General features: G+C 46.3%; 1 protein-coding gene across 1 annotated transcript in view; it reads left to right on the forward strand.

Moving 5' to 3' along the window:
* TMEM131 (transmembrane protein 131) overlaps positions 1-24,508 on the forward strand; it is a gene marked incomplete at its 5' end in the record, with an annotated part of 190,748 nt that overhangs the window by 89,106 nt on the left and 77,134 nt on the right. Inside the window, 7 exon segments of the mRNA XM_078766170.1 lie at positions 334-504; positions 2,208-2,318; positions 2,570-2,704; positions 2,944-3,048; positions 3,213-3,299; positions 10,908-11,060; positions 11,216-11,273. Of these exon segments, the coding sequence (XP_078622296.1) occupies positions 334-504; positions 2,208-2,318; positions 2,570-2,704; positions 2,944-3,048; positions 3,213-3,299; positions 10,908-11,060; positions 11,216-11,273 (820 nt within the window).

The raw sequence follows: 24,508 nt of genomic DNA on the forward strand, positions 1-24,508 counted from the left end.
TTTGTCCGCTCAACAAACACATTGCAGCTAAGCAATGCTTGCTTAATGTTGCGCCCTCGGAGTTTTGGGAGCAGATATTACGATCGGTTTGACGCAGATGAAAAATTGGACAGTTGGGGAATGAAGGGGAAAATGGCTTTGCTACCAATGGTAATTTATGTACAAGTTGGAGATTGAGGCTATGGATATCTTGATTGATTACTTCATTGATGAGCTGTGGAACCTTTTGCCTTTGATGAAACTTACTGGAATGGTTTTCATTTATTGGATACCTGGATGTGATGATTATTTTGCCGTTGTGCTAATTTTTCTTGTACCTCTCTCGTTTTTCAGGTGAAAAATTTTAGCAGGCCATTGTGGATTGCTCCACAGGAGACTTGCTATGCTTTCTCGCTCTCTTTTGCCCCTGTGGGGCCTCACGCCAACTTGGAGGCGAATGTTCTTCTGTCAACAAATGCGTCGCGTTTTCATCTCCCCTTCCATGTCTACACTGGCTTTGTTGATGTGAGTTGCTGTTGTTGATTATCAGTTGAGATTTGTTCCTTAAAAGCGAAGCTTCTTGAAATCCGATTTTGCTTTGGCATAGAATAAAATGAATGAATGAAATGAATGACGAGTTAATGATTTTTTTTAAATTAAAAGGATTTTGGATCCTCTTCTTATTTGTCTCCCTGGTTTGTTACGTTGAACTTCTTTAAAAAAACCAAAAAAAAAAACCCCCCCTGCAAGTTACACCACCATGGATGGGGTTGAATATGGCATCACTTGGCGAATATTTGTCACGTTGATTGCACAGGCTGCCAAGTGCCATTCATTCTTAGACTTGGATGTAATAATTATTCATGAGGTTAGAGCAATTTTGCAATTTTCATCAATGAGAACACTCAATTGGCACTGATCTAATTTGTCTTCTGATCATTTTTGCTGTTTTTTTAGCTCACCTGGAATGTAATTCCTGGGAGCGTATGCGATGGTGCATCGTCAGTCCGTCCGTAAACACTTGCAATTTCTTCTCCGAAACCGCTAATGGCATTGTGACAAAACTTGGCACACATTATATTTGGTATGTTGCAATTCAAGTTTGTTCACGCCATTTAAAAAAAATCGAGGTCTAAGGGGGTCTGCCGCGGGTCAAAGTGGATCCAGGTTTGACTAGCAAAATAGGAATTTGATTTTTCCTCTGAAACTACATGCACTATTTCGATGAAACTTGACCACAACCTTCACCACCCGTGATATACCAAAGTTTGTTCACTGCACTAAGAAAATCGGGCCCTAACGGGGTCTACTGAGGAGCAGGGGGTCGGGGGTGGGGAGGGAGGTGGGAGGTGTTGGGTATTTACCTTCTTCTCAGAATTCACACATACAATTCTGATGAAACTTGACCACAACGTTCAGTTCATCACCCATGATGTACCAGCGTTTGTTCCAGGCATTTAAAAAATTGGGGTCAAAGGCTGTCTATGTGGGGTTGCCCTCAAAAAGAAGTATTTGGTTTCTTCTCAGAAACGACACAAACAATTTTGATGAAACTTGACCACAATCTTCACCACCCGTGATGTACCAAAGTTTGTTCACAGCATTTTTTAAAAATCGGGCCATATGGGGGTATTCGGGGACGGTGGCGGGGGGGCTTTAGGGGGGGGGGGGGGGGAGTGGTTTCCCCCCAAAGTAGATATTTGCTCTTTTCTCTGAAACTGCACCCACAATTTCAATGAAACTTGACCACAACCTCCATTACCTGTGATGCATCAACGTTTGTTCAAGTCCTTCGGAAAATCGGGGTCTCAGGGTGTATACTGGAAGGGAGGGAGGGAGGGGAGGAGGGGGGGGGGGGGGGGGTGGAGGGGCTTATATTTTGCGATTGCTCCCCAAAATAGGTGTTTTTAAAAAATAGGTGTTTGTTTAAAATACCTTTAGTCAGTGTTGTATACTGCTTTATTCTACCAGGTGAGCACCCAGGGTTATTGCCTCTATTTTTTTTTTTATCCCCACCCCTTCCCCACCTTTCTTCCTTAGGGGACATCTTTACCTGTGATCATTCACCTATGATGTAAAATTTAAGTCTAACTGTATTAAACCTAAGATGGATAACAAGCAAAACAATGTTGTTGTTTTTTAGAACAAGCTATTCTGTCTATTGTACTGTATTCGTTTTTGTCCTTCAAGCAGAACATAATGGTTCATTTTGTGAAACTTTATAACAGTATTTGGTGCTTCCGCCGAGCTTGGAGGGAACTTCTTTTGATTTTGGTGTTCTGGCGGTTTCTGATGTTGCCAAAGCACTCCTGTTGATCTTTAACAGTAACCCCGTCAAGGTGAGTGACATTGACATTGGGTTTGTAATAAAGGCGGATTCTTTGATTAATGTTTCACTGTGCAGTTTGAATCATATAAACCATTTGTATATTATGTGCAATTGTTGGAGGGAGAGGAAATAAAATCCCTTCATATCTGTCGTTTCCATTCCCTTCGACTGCATTTGAGTTTTTGTTCTCTTTCTGGATTGCACTGGATTTTTGTCTAGTAGACCTATAGATCCTGATGCCAGTTTACTATTGTCGTATAGCTGGACTTGAAGTCGTGGGAGGTCATTGGTGAGAGGCTGAGCGTTGAACTGCTGAGTGTTGCAATGGGGAACCTGAGCCATGCCAAAACCACTGCGGAGCTTGATGGAAACAGCCTGGATCCTCAGCCAGCATCAGTAAATGCCTTTTAAATTTTGGTCGTTCATCCATTAGGAAAGTGTTGAACGTATGTTGGAGTCTCATAGAGGGATGTTTATGACTGTGTTGTCATAACGTTACAGTTTAACCTGATTGATTTAAGAATTTAAACTTTTTGTTTGATGTTGAATTGTTAAAAGTTGCTTTTTTTCGATTGTTCATTATTTCCAAGTTATTTTGATAATTTACATTGTTCTCCTGTAATCCACCCTGACAGATACAGCTCCTACCAGGTCACCATGCGGTTTTTTGCGTGACCTTGCATGCGGCTTGGCAGCAGGGTGACTACGAGGCTGCTGTCCGCCTCACCACTGACTGCGAGGTTTGTTTTGCTCTCATCTTCAGTGGCAAAGCCATTGCTTTTTAATGTTGTCAATTTTAATGTTGCTGCATTGGCAGTTTCTCGCCATAATTGCTTATTTTGCTTGTACAAAGCAATTAGAGTTTGCACTTGTGACTTTCAACTCTTCAATCCTCTTTTCCTAGATCCTTACGATTCCTGTTAAAGCAGTAGTTGCCGTGGGTTCGTTGGTTAGCCAACCTCAGCACATCTTGCTTTCTCCTTCATTCCCGGTGAGTCTTCCAGTCAAAAACCCCCATCAGTTGTGGAAGTCTTAATGCATTTTTTTTTTAAATCTCTTTTAAAATAAACAAGCGTTACGCCTAGGTCCCCGTCGGTGAAGTGATGCGAGTTGACAAAGTGGAAGACGCAAGGCGGCCATCTTGGATTTTGACGTGGCGACCCAATTTTCAATAGCGGTCTCCCTTATGCGTAGATACACCCACACACCAGATTAGAAGTTAGTAGTTTGTTTATTTTTCAAGATATTTCGCTCGACCCACCTGTTCAACACTGCATTCAACATTTAACCCACAGCATCTAACCCCTGACTATCTCCTCTCCTTCTCCCTCCTTTGTGCTTTGAATATTTCCCTATTGATTCTTCTTTTTTGCAATTGTTTTTATGTTTTGCTATGCATTATGTTTTGCACTCTGTCAAAGCGTCTTTGGGCTTCCTGAAAAGCGCTATATAAAATAAATGCATTATTATTATTATTATAAGGTTCAGACATACATGGTGGTGGCCATCTTGGATTTTGACGTGGCGACCCAATTTTCAATTTCGTTCTCCCTTATGCGTAGATACACCCACACACCAGATTAGAAGTTAGTAGTTCGTTTATTTTTCAAGATATTTTGCTCAAGGTTCAGACATAAATATGGTGGTGGCCATCTTGGATTTTGACGTGGCGACCAAATTTTCAATAGCGTTCTTCCTTATGCCGAGATACACCCACACACCAGATTAGTAGTTGGTACTTAGCTTATTTTTCAAGATATTCCGCTCAAGGTTCAGACATACATGGCGGTGGCCATCTTGGATTTTGACGTGGGTTGCACCCACACACCAAATTAGAATTCGGTCCTTCGCTTACGCACGCACGCACGTCCGCACGCATGCACACATGCACGCACGCACGCACGGACGGACGAAGGGGAAAACCATAGTCCCCCTTTCGCTCCGCGGTGCGACGGGGGACAATAATCCTGCAAATATGTCACCTGAAACGAACACCAATCAATATCGTGCTGAACTTTCAGGTAGCATTTGAGATTTTTATTCTGGGCTCCAGTCCAAATCTGACTTTAAACTCACTCTGATGCTTCATAGACTCCAGTGACCTTCAAAAAAAAAAAAAAAGGACCGCGGAACCTGAAGCTCACCTGGATCAGGGGCAACAGTCACTCAAACCCCCCACAGACCTGCTCAGAACCTGATATTTTTAAATGCCGTGAACGAACTTTGGTACATCATGGGCGATGAAGGTTGTGATAAAGTTTCATTGAAATTGTGTGTGCAGTTTCATGGGAAGAGAGCAAATACCTATTTTGGGGGGTCAAAAACACCCCCATAGTTCCCCTTAATGAGCACAGACTTTGATGCAGACAATACCCATCATTCGGCATCAGTTCATTAAAGTCGTGTGTGTAGTTCCAGAGAGGAGAGCATGTACTTTTTTGGGGAGGGGGAGGGGCGGTCAAACACCTCCCCCCCACACCCCCCTCTTCTCCTCTGTAGATCCCCTTAATGGGTGCAGATTTTGATGCGGTCAATACACCTTCGCTTCGCTAGGCATCACATATGCAGCTTGTGGCCAAGTTTTATTGAAATAATGTGTTTGTTTCAAGCGATAATGACTGAAGTGTTTACAGACTCACTGACTGACTGGCTTACCTACGGACACTGCTTGATCGCATAAGCTCACCGGACTAAAGTCGAGTTGAGCTAAAAACATTAAGCCAGCTGTCAGCCATTAAGCCATTAAGCCAGCACCTGCGAACATTTGCTCATTGATGTTTAAAAAAAACAAACTTTTGTATCATTCATAAAGACAAGACTATTGTGTTTACAACTCAGACAGATAAATTCAAAATTCATACCCCGAGTTAATTAAGCCAAGTTCCTTCCATGAGCATAAAAACATGTCTTGCCTTTTTCCTTTTTCTTTTTTTAAAATTATTAATTATTTTTTTTGTATACGGGATCGAGGCTCGTGAAAGAGCTACCATTTATCACGCAAAAAATCAAACAGACACACAAAGTATATAATAAGGGTAGCGGTAGACAATATGGGGAGAGAAGGGGAAGCACACAAACACAACATTTGAGAGCAGGGACATCGGGATATCTGTGGGAGGGAGACGGCTTGGGGTGAGGAGGCGTGGGTAGTGGGGGGGGGGGAGGGGTGGGAGAAGTATAAAACACAAGGACACTGCAAGGACTTCCAGGAATGAAGTTGGTATTTCAAAAAAGTGAATCTGGGGTGAAATTAGTGGGGGTAGAAAAGATCAAGATTTTGGATGGGGGAAGATAAGAGATGGTGGTGAACAGCTGTTTTAAAGACCTGGAGGGAGGAGTGGGATTGAAGAGAGTGAGGGAGTTTGTTCCAGAGGCAGGAGAAAAGAGGAATTGAAGGAGTGAACGTGAGCAGCGTGTCTTGATTTTGGCAGTTTAACCATAAGAGGGTTGCCGGCAGATCTTGTGCGACCTGTAGGAATATTTGGGGGACAGAGCCCAGAGAGAGCTGGGGGCGCAAGGCCAGAGAGGAGTCGGGAGAAGACAGAAAGACCACCAAACCTGCCTGCGGTGAGTAAGTGAAAGGCCCTCGGAGTTAGCTTCATCGCGGGAGATTCCAATGATTCTGAAAGCTTTGGTTTCAACAGCGTGAAGCCAAGCTAGGTGTGAGGCAGGAGCACCGGCCCAGAGGGGAGAACAATATTCAATTGAGCTGCAGATGAAAGCCTTGTATGTGGTGAGGAGCTCAGGTGTGCCAAGGAAGAACTTCGCACGACGGAGGATGCCCAGTCGGCGACTAGCTTTGGAGGCCAGATTTGAAATGTAGTTTTCCCAGGAAAGATCATGGCAGATGGTGAGACCCATAAGCTTGAGTGACAGAACTTCTTGGAGAGGATTATTCAGAAAGTGAATGGGAGGGTTGTCCAGTCTAGTCGGTCTTTTTGGTGAGACATAGTAAGAGTGTGAGATTTGTCAGGATTGAAGGACATGTTCCACTTGTTTGACCAGTCTGTGCCAGCCGCATCGAAGGCACGTGATATGTCAAGGGAGACAGCTCTAATTTCCTGTTTGGCATTGAGCACCTCCATCCATTGTTGAGACAGCAGAAGCAGCATGTCCAGAGTGTAGAGTAGCCTGGTCTGAAACCAAATTGATGATCAGAGATCAAGCCATTTGAGAAGAGGAAAGTTTTGATATCCGAAGCAATGATGGATTTCCATGACTTTGCTGATAATTGGGAGCTTATTAATCCGCTTGATTATTCCGCGTCCACAACCACGGTATATTATTTCGCGGAAACATTAAACCCGCTTGATGAGAGCTGCATTGCATTAAAATTTCAAGTCGATCAATTCAACTTGTTCAAGAGATAGAAGAGACATGCAATCAGTTCAGGAGATGGAAGCTTTTTATGATTTCCGTTCAATTATTTATTGCGGCCCAACCATGTGACTTATCGAAACTTCTCAAGTAACGTTTTAACTTCCCCCCATGGGGAACATTTATGTCAAGTTTCCACTCTATCTTCACAAATTATGAAGGAGATAGGATTTTAAGTTTATGCTTGAAACAACATAACTCCGAAACCATGTGACGCATGGCATCATGATCGCTGAACTTTTTGTTTGACATGGGTATGCGATTATGAATGCAAGGTTTGGGCTCGATCTGTTCAGCCGTTGCGGTGAAAAAGGGGTTTTAGTGTTTTTCACGAAAAACAATATGGCGGCTGAACCATGTGACGTATGACGTCCAAAATTTTTGCATTCTTCGTTTTTTTTTAAACAAAGGTTAGGTTAAAAAAAAAATCACATTCGTGGGAGCAAGGGATCTATTTATCGATTTCTAACCTCGTAACGTTCGCACTTTTAATATACGAAATAAACATGTTTTTTGGTCCCATTGCAGAGTTCTTTGGAATGAGCCATGACTCGATTTTTTCCATTGAGCCGTTTCGGAGATATGGAGGGTTAAAGCTGAAGGTGTTTTCCAAGATGGCGCCCATACCACGTGACATATGACGTCATAATTAGCAGTATAAAATTCTACGTGCACAGGCGATCACTTGCTGAAAATGTATTGTCAATTGGACCACCAGTTGCTGAGAACATTAATTTTATAGTTTTCAGAGGTCAAAAATAGGGTGGAAGAATAATAAGAAAAACTCCAGCAGAACAACAACAACAACAACAACATGCATTTTTAGGCCATTTTACCTGCTAGAGCGGGGGTTAGCCTTGCGGTCCCCATGACAATCTTCTCCATTTTGCCCTATTTTCTGCATCTCTCCTTGTTTCCCCCCTTGCCCGCATCTCTTCTTCCACCATCTTAAGCCAAGTCTTTCTCGGTCTTCCCCGTCCTCTACTTCCTTCTACATTCATTTCCATCACTCTTCTCAACCAGTCACTTTCATCCTTCCTCAACACATGACCAAACCAGCTCAACCTGTTCCTCTTCACAGCATCAATCACAGGCTCTATTCCCATCATCTTTCGCAATTCATCATTTGTCTTCCTCTCTCTCAATGATACTCCGCACATCCACCGAACCATTCGCATTTCCACCCTTTCCAGCCTTCGTTGCTGCTCTACATTCATGACCCATGTCTTGCTCCCATAAATCATAACACTTCTCACGCATGCAGCATACACCTTTCCCTTCAGCTTCAACGACACTCCCCTCCTCATCAGCACGCCACTCAGTTCCCGAAACTTCTTCCATGCACATCTCACTCCAGCAACCGTTGCCGAGTCTGATCCACCTTCTCCATTCAGCATGTCTCCGAGGTAGCAAAATGTTTTCACACCTCCAGCTTCACGCCGTCTCCAACATCCAACTCAACATTTCCTCCAACTGCAGCTCCCTCTGTGCACACCTTACATTTGAATGTAGCTGCCACACTGGTTAATGACCCTCTCAGACCACGACATTTTTGATGAACCCACTCAGCGCACATTGTGAATTGAATGGAGTTCACTACGATACCCTTCGTGCACACAGCACATGGCCACTTCCCAGTTCTTTCCACCTCACCACATGCTTTACCACTTGCCATCACCTTTGTCTTTCCTATGTACACCTTCAGACCTTTTGTCTCCATACATTCCTTCCACTTGTTCATCTTTTCCTTCAGTCCATCCATACTTTCCGCAATCAACACCAGATCATCTGCATACAACAACTCCCACGGCAAACCCTCCTTTACGTTCTGAGCCAGCACGTCCATCACAGCTGCAAATAGTAGTGGACTTAGTACCGACCCCTGATGCACTCCCACCTTCACCTCAAACTCACCACTGTTCTCGTCCTTCGTCCTTACAGCTGTGCGCGCTCTTTTGTACATTGCCATCACTACTCTGATCAACCATTCCTCGACTTCTAACTTCCTCAATGCCCATGTCAATACTTTGCGTGGAACCCTATCGAATGCTTTCTCCAGATCAACAAACCCAAGAAACAACTTCTTCCTCTTCTCCATGTACTTCTCCTGCAACTGCCTCACAATAAAGAGCGCGTCTGTCGTTCCTCTTCCTGGCATAAATCCAAACTGCATTTCGTCGATCTTCACCTACTTCCTTATCCTCCTCTCCAATACCTTCATTCCATGCTCCAATAACTTTATCGTTCGGTACGAGCCACACTCCAGAGGGTCACCTTTCCCCTTGTATAGAGGGATGAGGGTACTCAGTTCTCAAGCCACTGGAATGCGGCCTTCTTTCACCACCAGATTACAGATCTCTGTCATTCTCTTCACACCCCAAATTCCTGCTGCCTTCAACATATATCCCACAACTCCCGTCGGCCCTCCCGCTTTTCTACTCTTCATTGCTTTTATCGCTTCCTCAACTTCCTTCTCAGTTATCTTCTCTGCCGGTCCTAAAACTGGGTTACTCTCTGTGTTGCCATCCCATTCATTCTCTGTATTCAACAGCATTTCCATCTATCTTTTCCATCTTCCTTTAATTCCATCTGGGTCCACAACGATTTGTCCCACTTCATCCTTCAAGCAACTCACCCCCATCACAGTGCAGCTCTCTTTCGCTATCTGCTTGGCAATCCTGAAGACCGCTCTCTGACCCTCTTCCGAATCCAAGCGTTCTCCGAACATTTTCCTACATGCCTCCTGCGCCTTTGCTACCTCTTTCTTTGCAGCCTTCTTGGCTGCCTTATAACTTTCATGCTCTGCTTTTTCTGCTCCCGTAGCCTTCGCCTTCTGCCACTCCTTGAACTTCTTCCTCTTCTCGTCAATCCTCTTTCCAACTTCATCATCCCACCACCATGTTTCCGAGTGCCTCGGTGGTCCTTTTGTCCATCCACGTATCTCACCAATGGCTCCCAACAGACTATCTTTCATTGACATCCAACCACGTTCAAGCTCAACCACATTCTCCTCTGCCATACTCAGTCTCTCTTTTAATGCCTCCCTCACTGTCACCTCTTTCAACCTCCACACCTTCATTCTCGGTTGGTACTTCACCCGCCGAGCTCTCCTCGCACCTTTCACCCTTATGTCGCAGACAACCAAGTGGTGCTGTGAAACAGCCTCCTCCCCCGGGATCACCTTTGTGTCCCGGAGGTGCCCCCTATCTCGCCTCCGCACCATCAGGTAGTCAACGGTTGTCGTCGACCCACCTGACGCGTATGTAACAAGCTTATTATCCCCTTTCTGGAACTGAGTATTACAAATCAACAAATCAGCTCCATCAGCAAACTCCAAAATCCTTTCACCTGCTCCATTTCTCACACCATATCCGTAACCCCCCATGAACTCCCTCAAAACCGTCCATACTCCTTCCCACATGTCCATTTAGGTCTCCTCCTACCACAACAACTTCCTCATCTTTCACGTTTTCCATCAGCTTCTCCATCGCACACCAGAACCTGGCCTTCTCTTCATCGCTCCGACCAACCTGCGGAGCATATCCCGAGATGACGTTCACCAAGAGCTTTCCAATCATCATTTTCACCATCATCAACCTATCACTCTCTAGTCACACTCACCACAATGTCTACAAACTCCTCAGAAAACAGGACACCAACACCATTCACGCCCTCCAGGCACCCTTGCCACACAAACTTGTATTTCTGTCCCTGCCTACCCTTCACCATTCTCACACCACTTCCCTTCCATCTCGTCCGTTGCACACAACATATGTCTACTCCTCTTCTGACCAATACTTCCACCACTTCTCCTGATCTCCCTGTCATTGTCCCTACATTCCACGTCCCAAACCTCAGAAACCGATCTCCACTTCGGGCTGTACCCTGCCCATATGTAGTTGTAATTGTCATGGTTCTCTTTTTGAGGCAATGTTTTTTATGGCCGGATGCCCTTCCTGACGCCAACCGTCTTTGTCGCCTCTTACGACACGCAGGGATGCGGTGTACCTATTCTAACCAGGGTACACACCGGGGAAAAAAAAAATACTTCCCACTTCTTATTTAAAAAATACCCAAAAATACTTCAAATACAATCCTAAATAAAAACTCCAGCAGAAACAAAAGGTATTTCTCTACAATGTAATTGTAGAGGAAACCTCATTAACACAGTTGTGAAAATATTTGAATGCTGTGGTGGATTTTGTTGATCACATCTCTACAGGGTAAACTGGTTGCACACCCAGTGTCGCTGGCGAGTTCGTTCTCACGTGGTGTTCGGGTCGAAGCAGTGAGACCACCCACTAATAGCAGCTACTTCTTCTTTCGGCGTCTGCGCCATGCAAAGGACGAGTTGGAGCCGGGTAAAAAATCTAAGGTGTGCGCTGGGTTCTATTTTTGATCTTGCACGATTGACTGTGTGCGTGCATGGATTATCAAAGCGTAAACTAGTTTGGTGTGAAACATTCCTGTGAAATATTTTTGTTTTTGGTATAACTATTTCTAATTTGTCATTTGTTTTTGTTCATTCAGATTGGAAATGTTTACTTTAATGCCAGTGCTGTATGTGATGGAGAATGTTACATTGGAGGTGAGTTCTTGTCCTTTGAACATCCTTTATTTCAGATGTAGTATCCACGCATTTTGAAAAAAAAAATAAAAAAATTTGTATACTAACTCGAGACTCGTGTAAGAGCTAACGTATAACGTATTAACCAGGGAGCGGGAGACGAGGGGCAGAGAGAGGGAAGCACAACAACAGTCGAGAACAGGGACATCGGGAGATCTGTGGAAGGGAGAGGGCTGTGGCGGGGTACACGGGATAAACAATTGTAAACTAATAGGACTTTCAGGAATGAAAATGGAATTTGAAAAAGGTGTATTTGGGGTGTATTAACGGGGGTAGAAAAGATCGGTGTGTGTGTACGTGTGTGTACGTGTGCACTGAATGTCTCCTCCCCCTTACCTCCATGGCATCCTGGGTGGTGTATTTCACCACCATGGCGACGTAAAAACACAGGCAATAATAAAACTTTTTTTCATGTATTGAATAATTGCTTTTTTTGGCAATCTCATCCCGATTTTGAGGATTTTTTAAAACACATAGTCTATGTTATAAATTTGGAGGGACAAAGCAATCTTTATTTCCAGGTTAAATTCCAACTAGGTGGATGGTGAATACACAGAAATATGCATGATTAAAACAGTTTCTAAATGTTGGTTTTTCCAAGATGGCGCCTGTACCACATGACCTATGACGTCATGATTATCATCAAAATATTCCACATGAGGAGGCGCTCCTATGGTGAAAATTCCGTGCCCATCAGACCAACAGTTGCTGAGCAAAAAAATTCACAATGATCGCAAACGTGTTGCACTTGTCGAATTCTGACATCATAATGAAGGCACAGATGACATCATCATTAAAATATCTTATTAGTCCCCTACCGGTGTAGACCGGAGGGGACTATAGGTTTGCACGCCGTCCCTCCGTTCGTCTGTCAGTCCGTCACGCAAAGAACACTTTTCCGGACTTTTTTTCGACAATGAACAATCCAGGAACTCTTCATTCTTAATTCGAATTCTCAATTCGAATTCTTAATTCGATTTAATTCTTAATTCGACTCTTAATTCGACCAGGAACAAACCAGGAACTCTTGATACTAATGATTTCAAACTTGGCACATGGTTTCCTCATGATAAGTTACAGGTCATGTTCGAACTTCACGACGTTTCGATCATTTTTGACAAAGTTATGGCACTTTGAACTTTGGGAATTCTGATGAGCCTTAACTCAGTGCCATTTTAAGTTTTAATTTCCTTTTAAAAAGATTTTCTCTGCAATAAATAGGACCGATTGAGATCAAATTTTCACCGTAGGGGGGGGACTCGGTCTGTAGAATATTTTAATGGTAATTATGACGACACAGGTCACGTGGTTCGCCCGCCATATTGTTTTTCGTGTAAACACGAAAACCCCTTTTTCTCTGCAACGGCTAACAGATCGGGGCCAAACTTTGCAGGCAGAATCGCATACCCATGGAAAATAATAAATAATTATTTTATATGGGTATGCGATTCTGCCTGCAAAGTTTGGCCCCGATCTGTTCGCCGTTGCAGAGAAAAAAAAAGGGGGTTTTCGTGTTTTCACGAAAAACAAGGCAGAATCGCATACCCATGACGAACAAAAATGTCAGCGAGCATGACGTCATGCGTCACATGGTTTCAGAGTTATGACGTTTTTAAGCATGAACCTTTAAAACCGAGCTCCTCCGTCATTTTCGATCCAATCAAGGGGAAACTTCACAGATCTGTTCAGCATGTCAGTTCACTAAAATGTCGTTTTGGAATTTGCGATAGGGCACGTGGTTTGGCAGATATCGTTAATTAAGCGAAAATATTTAAAAAATGGATATTTCTTGTTTATTCTAGAGTTCTGAAGCCGCACCGAAAAATGTTGTTGTTCTGTTCCGAAAAATGTTCTCATGTTCATGTTTTCATGTTTTTGTTTTCATGTTTTCATGTTCCGAAAAATGTTCTCCCTCAGCCTCGTCTGCGAACGTCAAAAGCGCGACACAGCGCGCGCTTTCGGGAGGGGTGGAGCCAAGCCGAACAACGTATATATATATATATTACACATCGATCATTGATCGTGAACCGGAAAATATAATAAATTACTGATATTTAGCGACTCGAAAGGTTCTTTATCAACGACTTATTTTCTCGTGCTTCTGCTGACCTGTCTGCAAGGTGTATAAATCGAAGTCCCGAGTGCGAACTGAGGTAATTAGTGATTGGGAACGATTCAGAACCTGTGGGTAAATAACCCTTGGTAATTTCCCCAACATTTTTCCGGACGACAGACTGCTGGTTGGGGACATGTATTGCAGCGCAATACTCAGAATGCTTGTTCCCCAAGGGGAGTGCTTGACAATGAGCCGTTTTTCAATTTTTTCCATGGAGCGGTTTCGGAGATATGGAGGGGCAACTTTTTTCTATTTTTTTCCAAGATGGTGTCTTTACCACGTGGCCTATGACATTATAATTATCATTAAAAAATATATATACAGGAGAAGCTGCTGATATTCTGAAAATTTCGTGCCCATCGGTCTAGAGGAATTTTTGTTTTATTCATACTGTTCAGATCAAGTGTTGTACTTGTCAAATTATGATGTTATAATTAAGGCACCGATGACATCAACATATCTTATTCCCCATGGTGAGTACTTGACAATGAGCGATGTTTAAATTTTTTCCATTGAGTGGTTTGGGAGATATAGAGGTGTAACCTTTTTTCCAAGATGGCGTCCATACCACGTGACCTAAGATGTCATAATTATGAATAAAAAAATTATACAGGCGGAGGCGCTCATATGGTAATATTTCGTGTCAATCGGACCAACGGCTGTCGAGAAAATGAATTTTTAAAATGCAGACATGTACGGCACGCGGCACACGTATCCAACTGAATGCTTAACCGTGCTTTTCGCTTGGCGAGCGCAGGGTAACTAGGGTGCCTGGTACTATAGTATTGTTACGGACCGCGGATTGGATGTTATTTACCGAGCGGAGGTAACCGCGGCCGAACAGTTGCTCCCCGTTTCTTCCCTTACACTCACCCGATTCACCCTGACGTTGGCCAAATCGCGCTATGCTAAATCAATGATGGAAAGGACACGACGACTGGGAAAGAGGAAACGACGCAAGGGGGGTACAGTTCTCAAGACCTCCGGAGGAGGGTATAATTACAGTGGTGGAGAAAAGGGGGTAGATTACAAGCCAGAGTGAGGTAAAGACACAGAAGAGATGGGCACTTAAATGCAGTCTTATCTATTCCCCGACAGACCACGGACAAACGGACAAGGTAGACTTACACAGGGATTGATGGCAGGAAGGGACAGGTAGGTCGATGGCACAAGGTGCACCTTGGCTCGGGGACAGGATAAACACAGTCCAAAGATGCAGGGAGGTGTCACAGCGCTCGGAGGGGACGTCTTGCTTTCTCTCAGCTCGGCGCGCATCTGACGTCACCTCCCTCTCACTGCGCATGCTCAGCGGGGAGTGACACGCCCTCGGCTGGTTGGTTCCGCCCCACTGGGGCCGGTCCGCCGCTTCCATTGGGTGCGGGGGTTACCGGGCTCCGCCCTTGACGAGGAGCCGACAGGGAGCCCCTGTTTGGTAACCCCGTCGAGCACATGTCCGATGGCGGCTCGTTGGGAAGGCCTGGTGCCCTCCCACCACTCCTACCAACCAAGCCGGAGTGAGGACGCGCACTCCCTGCGCTCGTTGTTGTTGTTGTTGTTGTTGAAGAGAACTGTGAGGAAGAGCTGCGGGGAGGTATTGGGAGGTCCTAAACTTCCTAACGGTGCCATACAATCACATTCTGGTGCAACGAAGGGTCAGAATTAATGGAAACGAATCCTTACCTGACATAGACTAAGAATAACTAGCAAGATGTCCTATAGTTGTCTACCTGAGATGCGGTGGACCTGGATGCGACATTTAATGGGGGAAATAGGGGGAAGTCGGGTCTACAGAGTGTTGTTTACAGAAAATGGGACTAGGGAATGGGGGATTGGGGATAGTTGGGAAGTATTGAGGAAATAGGGGAATATTTACAAGCGGATATGGGTGGATGCAAATCCCATATCCGCAACAGTATATTGGCCAATGAACCAAAAGATTCTTGGAAATCTAATTTTGTGGCAGCCATCGGGAATTAAATTATGATTAGCGTTTCTTAATAAAAATGATGCGCTGAATATTAATCTGAACTTCCACAAGTGGAACTATCACTAACCTTCAATCAACATGCCCTGAAGGGGCATTGCAGTACACACACAGATTAATTGTGGATTGTTCCTGGTCGTTTCTGTGATTATAAATATTGATATGCATGCAAATTATGGGCTGAGAGAGTAACAAAGTAAACTTGATTTGCAACTATAAATTTGCACAATAATAAAAATGAACATCCAGTGAGAAAGAATTGACATTAAAAAAAAAATGCACTCACCCAGGTTTCTGAAAGTTTATTGCTCAGTTGCTAAGTAAACTTTATTGAAACAGTTGCTCGGTTTATTGTCCCCCGTCGCACAGTGGAGCGAAAGGGGGACTATGGTTTTCCCCTCCGTCCGTCCGTGCGGGCGTGCGTGTTTGCGTGCGGGCGTGCATGCGTAAGCGAAGGACCGCATTCGAATTTCATGTGTGGGTGCAACCCACGTCAAAATCCAAGATGGCCGCCGCCATGTATGTCTGATGCCATGTATGTCTGAACCTTGTGTTACGTGGTCCTCCCGGTAACTACCTGGTCTTGGTGACCCCCGGACCGTGGGAGGGACCCCGCCAGAAAGATATATGGTTTATACGCTTTCGTAACGCAATCAATATGAATTCCGGTCAAGAAGAAACCCCACACCAAGGATCCGGAATAATCAATAATATATTCACTGAGCAATCAACAACCATCAACAATGCACAATCAATATTACAACCATGTGAACTCATCTACACAAACTCTAAGATGGCCATCTTAATCTTATACATTCCTCACGTGAGCCCCACTCCTGACTCCCTCCGTGGTCAATGTCTCTCCTCTCCGCACACGGGCGGTTGAACGAGCCCCGGGCGGACGTGCTCTAAACGTGCCGTCTCGGACTGGGGCCGCGGCTGCAGCGCACCTCCTTGCCAAGCCACGGGGCAAACCCAGCGCGGCTTCCGACGCGAGCGAGGCCCAACGTGCGGACCCGTACGCGTCTTTGTAGACGGGGCAAAACCCAGCGCGGCTTCCGACGCGAGCGAGGCCCAACGTGCGGACCCGTACGCGTCTTTGTAGACGGGGCAAACTGTCCCGGACGCTTGGTTTCGTGCACGAACTCACAGTGACTGGACGTGTCCAAAGGTATTTACCGCCCAGGTAACTCCTCTCGCCAGACGTTTCGCAACGGCGCGTTTTCCGCGCAGCGTAAGGTCGATTCCACCTTCTCGTCGTCGCGGGGCGAGGAAGAAGAAGCACCGTCCTTTTCTCTCCTCGTGTCTTTTCTTCTTCCGTTTCCGGCCACTTCCGTTTCCGGCCACTGGTTCCGAAGGGCTCCTGACCCTCCCATCACAACAACCCTTAATATAATACACACGGATAAGCAACCTGAATGGTAATTTACATACATTCACCTAAATATGTAACACTCCCCCCCTTCAAGAAAGAAAGTTTGAACCCAGCGAAACTTTCTTTGCCGGCCAATTTGGAGAAACAAACCAGATCACTCAACCCCCCCCCCCCCCAGATTAACTCAATCTGGACAAAGCGTCCGCCACGACATTGTCCCGGCCCCGTACATGTTCAATTTCCAAGTTGAACCCCTGCAAAGCCAAACTCCATCTCATCAACCTCTGATTTTTATTTTTCATTCTTTGAATGAAGGTTAAGGGGTTGTGATCCGTAAAGACCTTTATGGGAAAGGACGTGATTCCTAAATACACCTCATAATGTTGAAGCCCTAGCAGGAGAGCCAGGGTCTCTTTCTCCACGGTGGCATAATTTACCTGATGTTTATTGAACTTTTTGGAGTAGTAGCACACGGGGTGGTCCACCCCATCCTCATCTTCCTGTAACAAGACCGCTCCCGCCCCCACATCGCTTGCATCTACGGCCAACTTGAAAGGTGCCTGAAAGTCCGGAGCGGTTAGGACCGGAGAGCTCATTAGTATCGCTTTGACATGGGCAAAGGCCGCCTGACATTTGCCATCCCAAACGAATGGGGTCTCCTTTCTCAACAAACTCGTTAAAGGGGCTACCACATCCGAAAAATTCTTACAGAACCGCCGGTACCACCCCGCCATCCCTAAGAATCTCATCAGCTCTTTCTTCCCCTTTGGGACTTGGAAGCGATCGATAGCTTCTACCTTGGCGGTCACTGGTTGTACTTGACCCTGCCCTACTACATGGCCGAGGAACACTACCTGTGCTCTTACAAATTCACTCTTGGCTAAGTTGATGGTCAGACCTGCCTCGGACATCGTCTGAAAAAATGCATGGATTTGCTTAATATGGTCTTCCATGGTCATGGTGTGGATGATTACATCATCCAGATATGCCTCCACCCCCTCCAGGTCTGCAATGAGCCTATTAATCAGTCGTTGAAATGTCGCCGGCCCGTTCTTCAACCCAAAAGGGAGGACCTTGTACTGATATAACCCGTTCGGAGTGACCAAAGCTGAGATTTCTTTGGCTCTATCGGTAAGAGGGATCTGCCAATACCCTTTCAGCAAGTCAAATTTGGTAACAAATTTAGCTGGGCCTATTCGATCAATACAGTCGTCAATCCTCGGGAGCGGATAGGAGTCGGTCTTGGTCACTGCATTCACCCGTTTTAAATCCGTACAACACCGGAAGCTGCCATCGGGTTTCGGAACCAACACACATGGGGAGCTCCATTCACTGTTGCTTGGTTCGATGATGTCATTGTCCAACATATATTGCATCTCCTTCCGAAGGTACTCCATCTTTACCGGGTTCATCCGATAGGGGTGTTGTTTCACTGGAGTGGCCTCCCCCACCTCGATATCATGATATACTAAGTCCGTACGACCAGGTACATCTGTGAACAAATGTTTAAATTCGAACATTAGGCTGGACAGTTGTCCTTGCTGTTCCCTTGTTAAATGACCTAACTTCTCATCCAAATGATTCAACACTTCGGTGTTCGTCAATTTGGGGCAGGCCTGGTCATCCAAGTTATCAAACTTCACACCGGCGTTTCCGTCCATTGTCACTGGTACGACCGGTGAGACAGGAACTACGTCTTCCACCGGTTCCCTCTCATGATATTTCTTCAGTCGGTTGACATGACACAACTGTCGCTTTTTTCGTCGGTCGGGAGTGGTCACCACGTAGTCTGTCTCATTCACCCTCTCCTCCACTGCATAAGGACCGAAATATCTAGCCTGGAGGGGCTGACCTGGAACGGGCAGCAATACTAACACCCGGTCCTGAGGACTGAAATTCCTTATCTGCGAGGTCTTGTCATGTCTCTCCTTCATTTTCCCCTGGGCCCTTCTCAAGTTCCGTCGTGCCACCTCACACGCCTTTGCCAATCGGTTTTTTACTGTGGCCACATACTCCCTCATCGGTGTCCGGGACTCCTGTAGTAACCACTGTTCTTTCACCAATTTCAACGGTCCCCGCACTGCGTGTCCAAACACCAGTTCAAACGGGCTGAATCCCAAGGAATCCTGCACGGACTCCCTCGCCGCAAACAACAATAGGGGTATCCCTTCATCCCAATCCTTGGCACATTCAAAACAATACGTTCGGATCATATTCTTTAAAGTCTGGTGAAACCTTTCCAGGGCCCCTTGGCTCTCGGGATGGTAGGCGCTGGATCTTACTTGTTCCACCCCCAACAGGTGTACCACTTGCTGGAACAGTGTGGACATGAAATTGGTCCCCTGATCCGATTGAATGATCCTAGGTAGGCCAACCCAAGTGAAAAATTTAATCAAGGCCTTTGCAATAACTGCCGCCGTTATTTTCCTCAGGGGCACTGCCTCGGGGAACCTGGTGGACGCACACATGATGGTCAGTAAGTATTGATGTCCAGCTTTGGTTTTGGGTAAAGGGCCCACACAGTCCACAATGACTCGGCTGAATGGCTCTTCAAAAGCTGGAATTGGCTTTAACGGGGCGGGGGGAATTTTTTGATTCGGCTTTCCCACCAGCTGACAAGAATGGCAGGACTTGCAGAACTCCGCCACATCCCGTCGCAGTCCCGGCCAGAAAAAATGTACTAATATCCTGTCACAGGTCTTGTTCACTCCCAGGTGCCCGGCCCAAGGGGTCTCATGTGCCAAACTCAAGATCTCCTTCCGGTACAGCGGTGGCACCACAATCTGATAGTGAACTTTCCACTCATCGTCTGCGGGTACCTCCGGGGGCCTCCATTTCCTCATTAGGGTTTCCCCCTTCATGAAATACCCCACAGGTATCTTCGTAGCCTCTTCTTCCGTAACGGCTTTCTCCATTAACCTCTGGATCTCCGAGTCTTCGTGTTGTTCTTCCACTAGTCTCCTCCGGACCAGCGCGGTTTGCTCCACTTCGTTCTCTGCGGTCTCCGACGGACACTCCACGTCCCCTTGCGTTCCAGACGCTACCCTTTCTCGAAATTCCTGGGAATCCCTCCCCTGGTTATTTCCCTGTTCCGAGTTGTCTTCCCGTACCTCTAAGGGTTCCAACTCCCCCTCTCTTTCTTCCTCCTTCTCTTCCGCGTGCTTTCTACCCATAGCCCGAGTCACTGCACAGGATGGAAAGATACCCGGAATCTCCATCTCTAACCGAGTGGTGTTATTTTCCTTACTGGGCTTGTCCACCATTCTTGGATTACCCGAAACTCGCCCCCCGGCCAAATCATTCCCGATAATAAAAGAGATTCCCTCCACAGGAAGGGTGGCTTGTAAGCCTACGGTGACCGGCCCGGATACCAACTCAGAACTCAACTGGATGACATGAAGCGGAGCTTTAACATAGCCCCCGACCCCCTGTAAAAGCACACTAACCCCAGTTGCCGTCTTCTCCGACAATGGCAAAATGCCCTCCAGCATCAACGATTGGTGTGCTCCTGTGTCCCTCAATACCCTAACTGGCTTCTGGTTACTCGGGTCGCCATCCAGCGACACGAACCCCTCTGAAATGAAATGTTTGTAGCCCTCCTGAACAAGGTTCTCCCGGGACGCCGTACCTTTGACAGGGGAATCTTCCCCCAGCTCTGCTCTCCACGAATGATTTCTCACACTTGCCAGTGCATTCGGAGTCGCACTAGACTGATTCCGTTCCGGGTTCTCCCTTTTTCGGAGGTAACATTGGGACATCAAGTGTCCAGTTTTATGGCAAAAAGCACAAGTAGGCCCGGGGGAGAACCTCGGGGTCGGCCTTGAGCCCCCCGAAAAATAAGTTTGTCTTGGGCCCGTAGCCCTCGGATTTCTAACCGTTGGGGTATCATAGTTGTCCCCATAATCATCTCGAGGCCGCCGCCATGTAAGGTCATTCTCCGCCCCGGGTGTTCCATAACTCCCCTGCTGAAGTCTAGGCGAGGAGTTAGGTTTGTGGACCCCTATTCGGTGGGTTAAGGCATAATCATCTGCCATGGTGGCTGCGTCCCACAACTTCGGTACTTTCTTTTCCTGCAGGTACACTTTGATGTCCTCGTGGACACACTGCTGGAATTCCTCCACCAGGATCAAGTCCCGCAATGTTTCGAAGTCTTTCCCGACTCCTTTTGACTCACACCACCGATCAAACATGTTTTCTTTCACTCTGGCAAACTCCACATGGGTCTCACTCTCCCTCTTCCTGGCATTCCTGAATTTTTGCCTGTAAGCTTCCGGAACCAACTCATAGGCTTTGAGGATGTGCTTCTTCAGTACCTCATAATCTGCACATTGGTCCATTGGTAGCGCCGAATAAATTTCCTGAGCTTTCCCCACCAGCACACTTTGCACGAGTATGGTCCATGCCTCCTCCGGCCAGTTTAATTGTCGAGCCACTTTCTTAGTTTCGGGTAATCCAAGAATGGTGGACAAGCCCAGTAAGGAAAATAACACCACTCGGTTAGAGATGGAGATTCCGGGTATCTTTCCATCCTGTGCAGTGACTCGGGCTATGGGTAGAAAGCACGCGGAAGAGAAGGAGGAAGAAAGAGAGGGGGAGTTGGAACCCTTAGAGGTACGGGAAGACAACTCGGAACAGGGAAATAACCAGGGGAGGGATTCCCAGGAATTTCGAGAAAGGGTAGCGTCTGGAACGCAAGGGGACGTGGAGTGTCCGTCGGAGACCGCAGAGAACGAAGTGGAGCAAACCGCGCTGGTCCGGAGGAGACTAGTGGAAGAACAACACGAAGACTCGGAGATCCAGAGGTTAATGGAGAAAGCCGTTACGGAAGAAGAGGCTACGAAGATACCTGTGGGGTATTTCATGAAGGGGGAAACCCTAATGAGGAAATGGAGGCCCCCGGAGGTACCCGCAGACGATGAGTGGAAAGTTCACTATCAGATTGTGGTGCCACCGCTGTACCGGAAGGAGATCTTGAGTTTGGCACATGAGACCCCTTGGGCCGGGCACCTGGGAGTGAACAAGACCTGTGACAGGATATTAGTACATTTTTTCTGGCCGGGACTGCGACGGGATGTGGCGGAGTTCTGCAAGTCCTGCCATTCTTGTCAGCTGGTGGGAAAGCCGAATCAAAAAATTCCCCCCGCCCCGTTAAAGCCAATTCCAGCTTTTGAAGAGCCATTCAGCCGAGTCATTGTGGACTGTGTGGGCCCTTTACCCAAAACCAAAGCTGGACATCAATACTTACTGACCATCATGTGTGCGTCCACCAGGTTCCCCGAGGCAGTGCCCCTGAGGAAAATAACGGCGGCAGTTATTGCAAAGGCCTTGATTAAATTTTTCACTTGGGTTGGCCTACCTAGGATCATTCAATCGGATCAGGGGACCAATTTCATGTCCACACTGTTCCAGCAAGTGGTACACCTGTTAACCTTCACCCCAAGACTTTCCCCAATTTCTCAAAAAAAAATATTACCAATTAATAATTAATTAATAAATTTTAATTACCAAAAATATTATTATTTTATTATTTTATACACTTTTAGATCCCGGACGTAGACCCAATTGCGAAACCGCAAATCGTAATTTGGACGAGCCCCCAATTCTGTTACGTGGTCCTCCCGGTAACTACCTGGTCTTGGTGACCCCCGGACCGTGGGAGGGACCCCGCCAGAAAGATATATGGTTTATACGCTTTCGTAACGCAATCAATATGAATTCCGGTCAAGAAGAAACCCCACACCAAGGATCCGGAATAATCAATAATATATTCACTGAGCAATCAACAACCATCAACAATGCACAATCAATATTACAACCATGTGAACTCATCTACACAAACTCTAAGATGGCCATCTTAATCTTATACATTCCTCACGTGAGCCCCACTCCTGACTCCCTCCGTGGTCAATGTCTCTCCTCTCCGCACACGGGCGGTTGAACGAGCCCCGGGCGGACGTGCTCTAAACGTGCCGTCTCGGACTGGGGCCGCGGCTGCAGCGCACCTCCTTGCCAAGCCACGGGGCAAACCCAGCGCGGCTTCCGACGCGAGCGAGGCCCAACGTGCGGACCCGTACGCGTCTTTGTAGACGGGGCAAAACCCAGCGCGGCTTCCGACGCGAGCGAGGCCCAACGTGCGGACCCGTACGCGTCTTTGTAGACGGGGCAAACTGTCCCGGACGCTTGGTTTCGTGCACGAACTCACAGTGACTGGACGTGTCCAAAGGTATTTACCGCCCAGGTAACTCCTCTCGCCAGACGTTTCGCAACGGCGCGTTTTCCGCGCAGCGTAAGGTCGATTCCACCTTCTCGTCGTCGCGGGGCGAGGAAGAAGAAGCACCGTCCTTTTCTCTCCTCGTGTCTTTTCTTCTTCCGTTTCCGGCCACTTCCGTTTCCGGCCACTGGTTCCGAAGGGCTCCTGACCCTCCCATCACAACAACCCTTAATATAATACACACGGATAAGCAACCTGAATGGTAATTTACATACATTCACCTAAATATGTAACACTTGTGAGATGAATATCTTGAAAAATAAGCGAGGTGCCAACTTCTAATCTGGTGTGTGGGTGCACCTCGGCATAAGGAAGAACGCTATTGAAAATTGGGTCGCCACGGCAAAATCCAAGATGGCCGCCGCCATGTATGTCTGAACCCTGTGAGATGAATATCTTGAAAAATAAGTGAAGTACCAACTTCTAATTTGGTGTGTGTGTGTGTATCTCGGCATAAGGAAGAACGCTATTGAAAATTGGGTCGCCACGTCAAAATACAAGATGGCCGCCACCATATATATGACTGAACCTTGTGAGCGAAATATCTCGAAAAATAAGCGAAGTACCAACTTCTAATCTGGTGTGTGGGTGTATCTAGGCATAAGGAAGAACCCTGTTTAAAATTGGGGCGCCACGTCAAAATAAAAGATGGCCGCCACCATATATATGTCTGAACCTTGTGAGCGAAATATCTCGAAAAATAAGCGAAGTACCAACTTCTAATTTGGTGTGTGGGTGTATCTAGGCACAAGCAAGAAGGCTGTTTAAAATTGGGTCGCCACGTCAAAATCCAAGATGGCCACCGCCATGTATGTCTGAACCTTGTGAGATGAATATCTTGAAAAATAAGCAAAGTACCAACTTCTAATCTGGTGTTTGGGTGTATCTCGGCACAAGGAAGAAGGCTATTGAAAATTGGGTCGCCACGTCAAAATCCAAGATGGCCGCCGCCATGTATGTCTGAACCTTGTGAGTGGAATATCTTGAAAAATAAGCGAAGTACCAACTTCTAATCTAGTGTGTGGGTGTATCTAGGCATAAGGAAGAACGGTATTGAAAATTGGGTCGCCACGTCAAAATCGAAGATGGCCGCCTCCATGTATGTCTGAACCTTGTGAGCGAAATATCATATCATAGCATGTTTTCTGCGTCTTCCACTTTGTCAACTCGCATCACTTCACCGACGGGGGACCTTGGCGTAACGCTTGTTTTTTTACCCATTCCCTCCGAAAGCTGCGAGTCGTGTCACATCCTGCAAAAGCATGCAAGGCAATGAGGGCTTGACATGCATCTTCACTGAGAGATGTGCATTTTATTCACATCAATGCATGGATTATTCTTCCTTTTACTGGTGTGAAAATGTACACCGATATCCAATTTGTCCACATGTCCGAGTAGCAAAATGCCCACATCTGTGTCCATATATCTGACTTGGACGATTGATTTGGGA

Source organism: Myxine glutinosa, chromosome 12 (assembly GCF_964187855.1).
Source record: "Myxine glutinosa chromosome 12, kmMyxGlut1.1, whole genome shotgun sequence".
NCBI lineage: Eukaryota > Metazoa > Chordata > Myxini > Myxiniformes > Myxinidae > Myxine > Myxine glutinosa.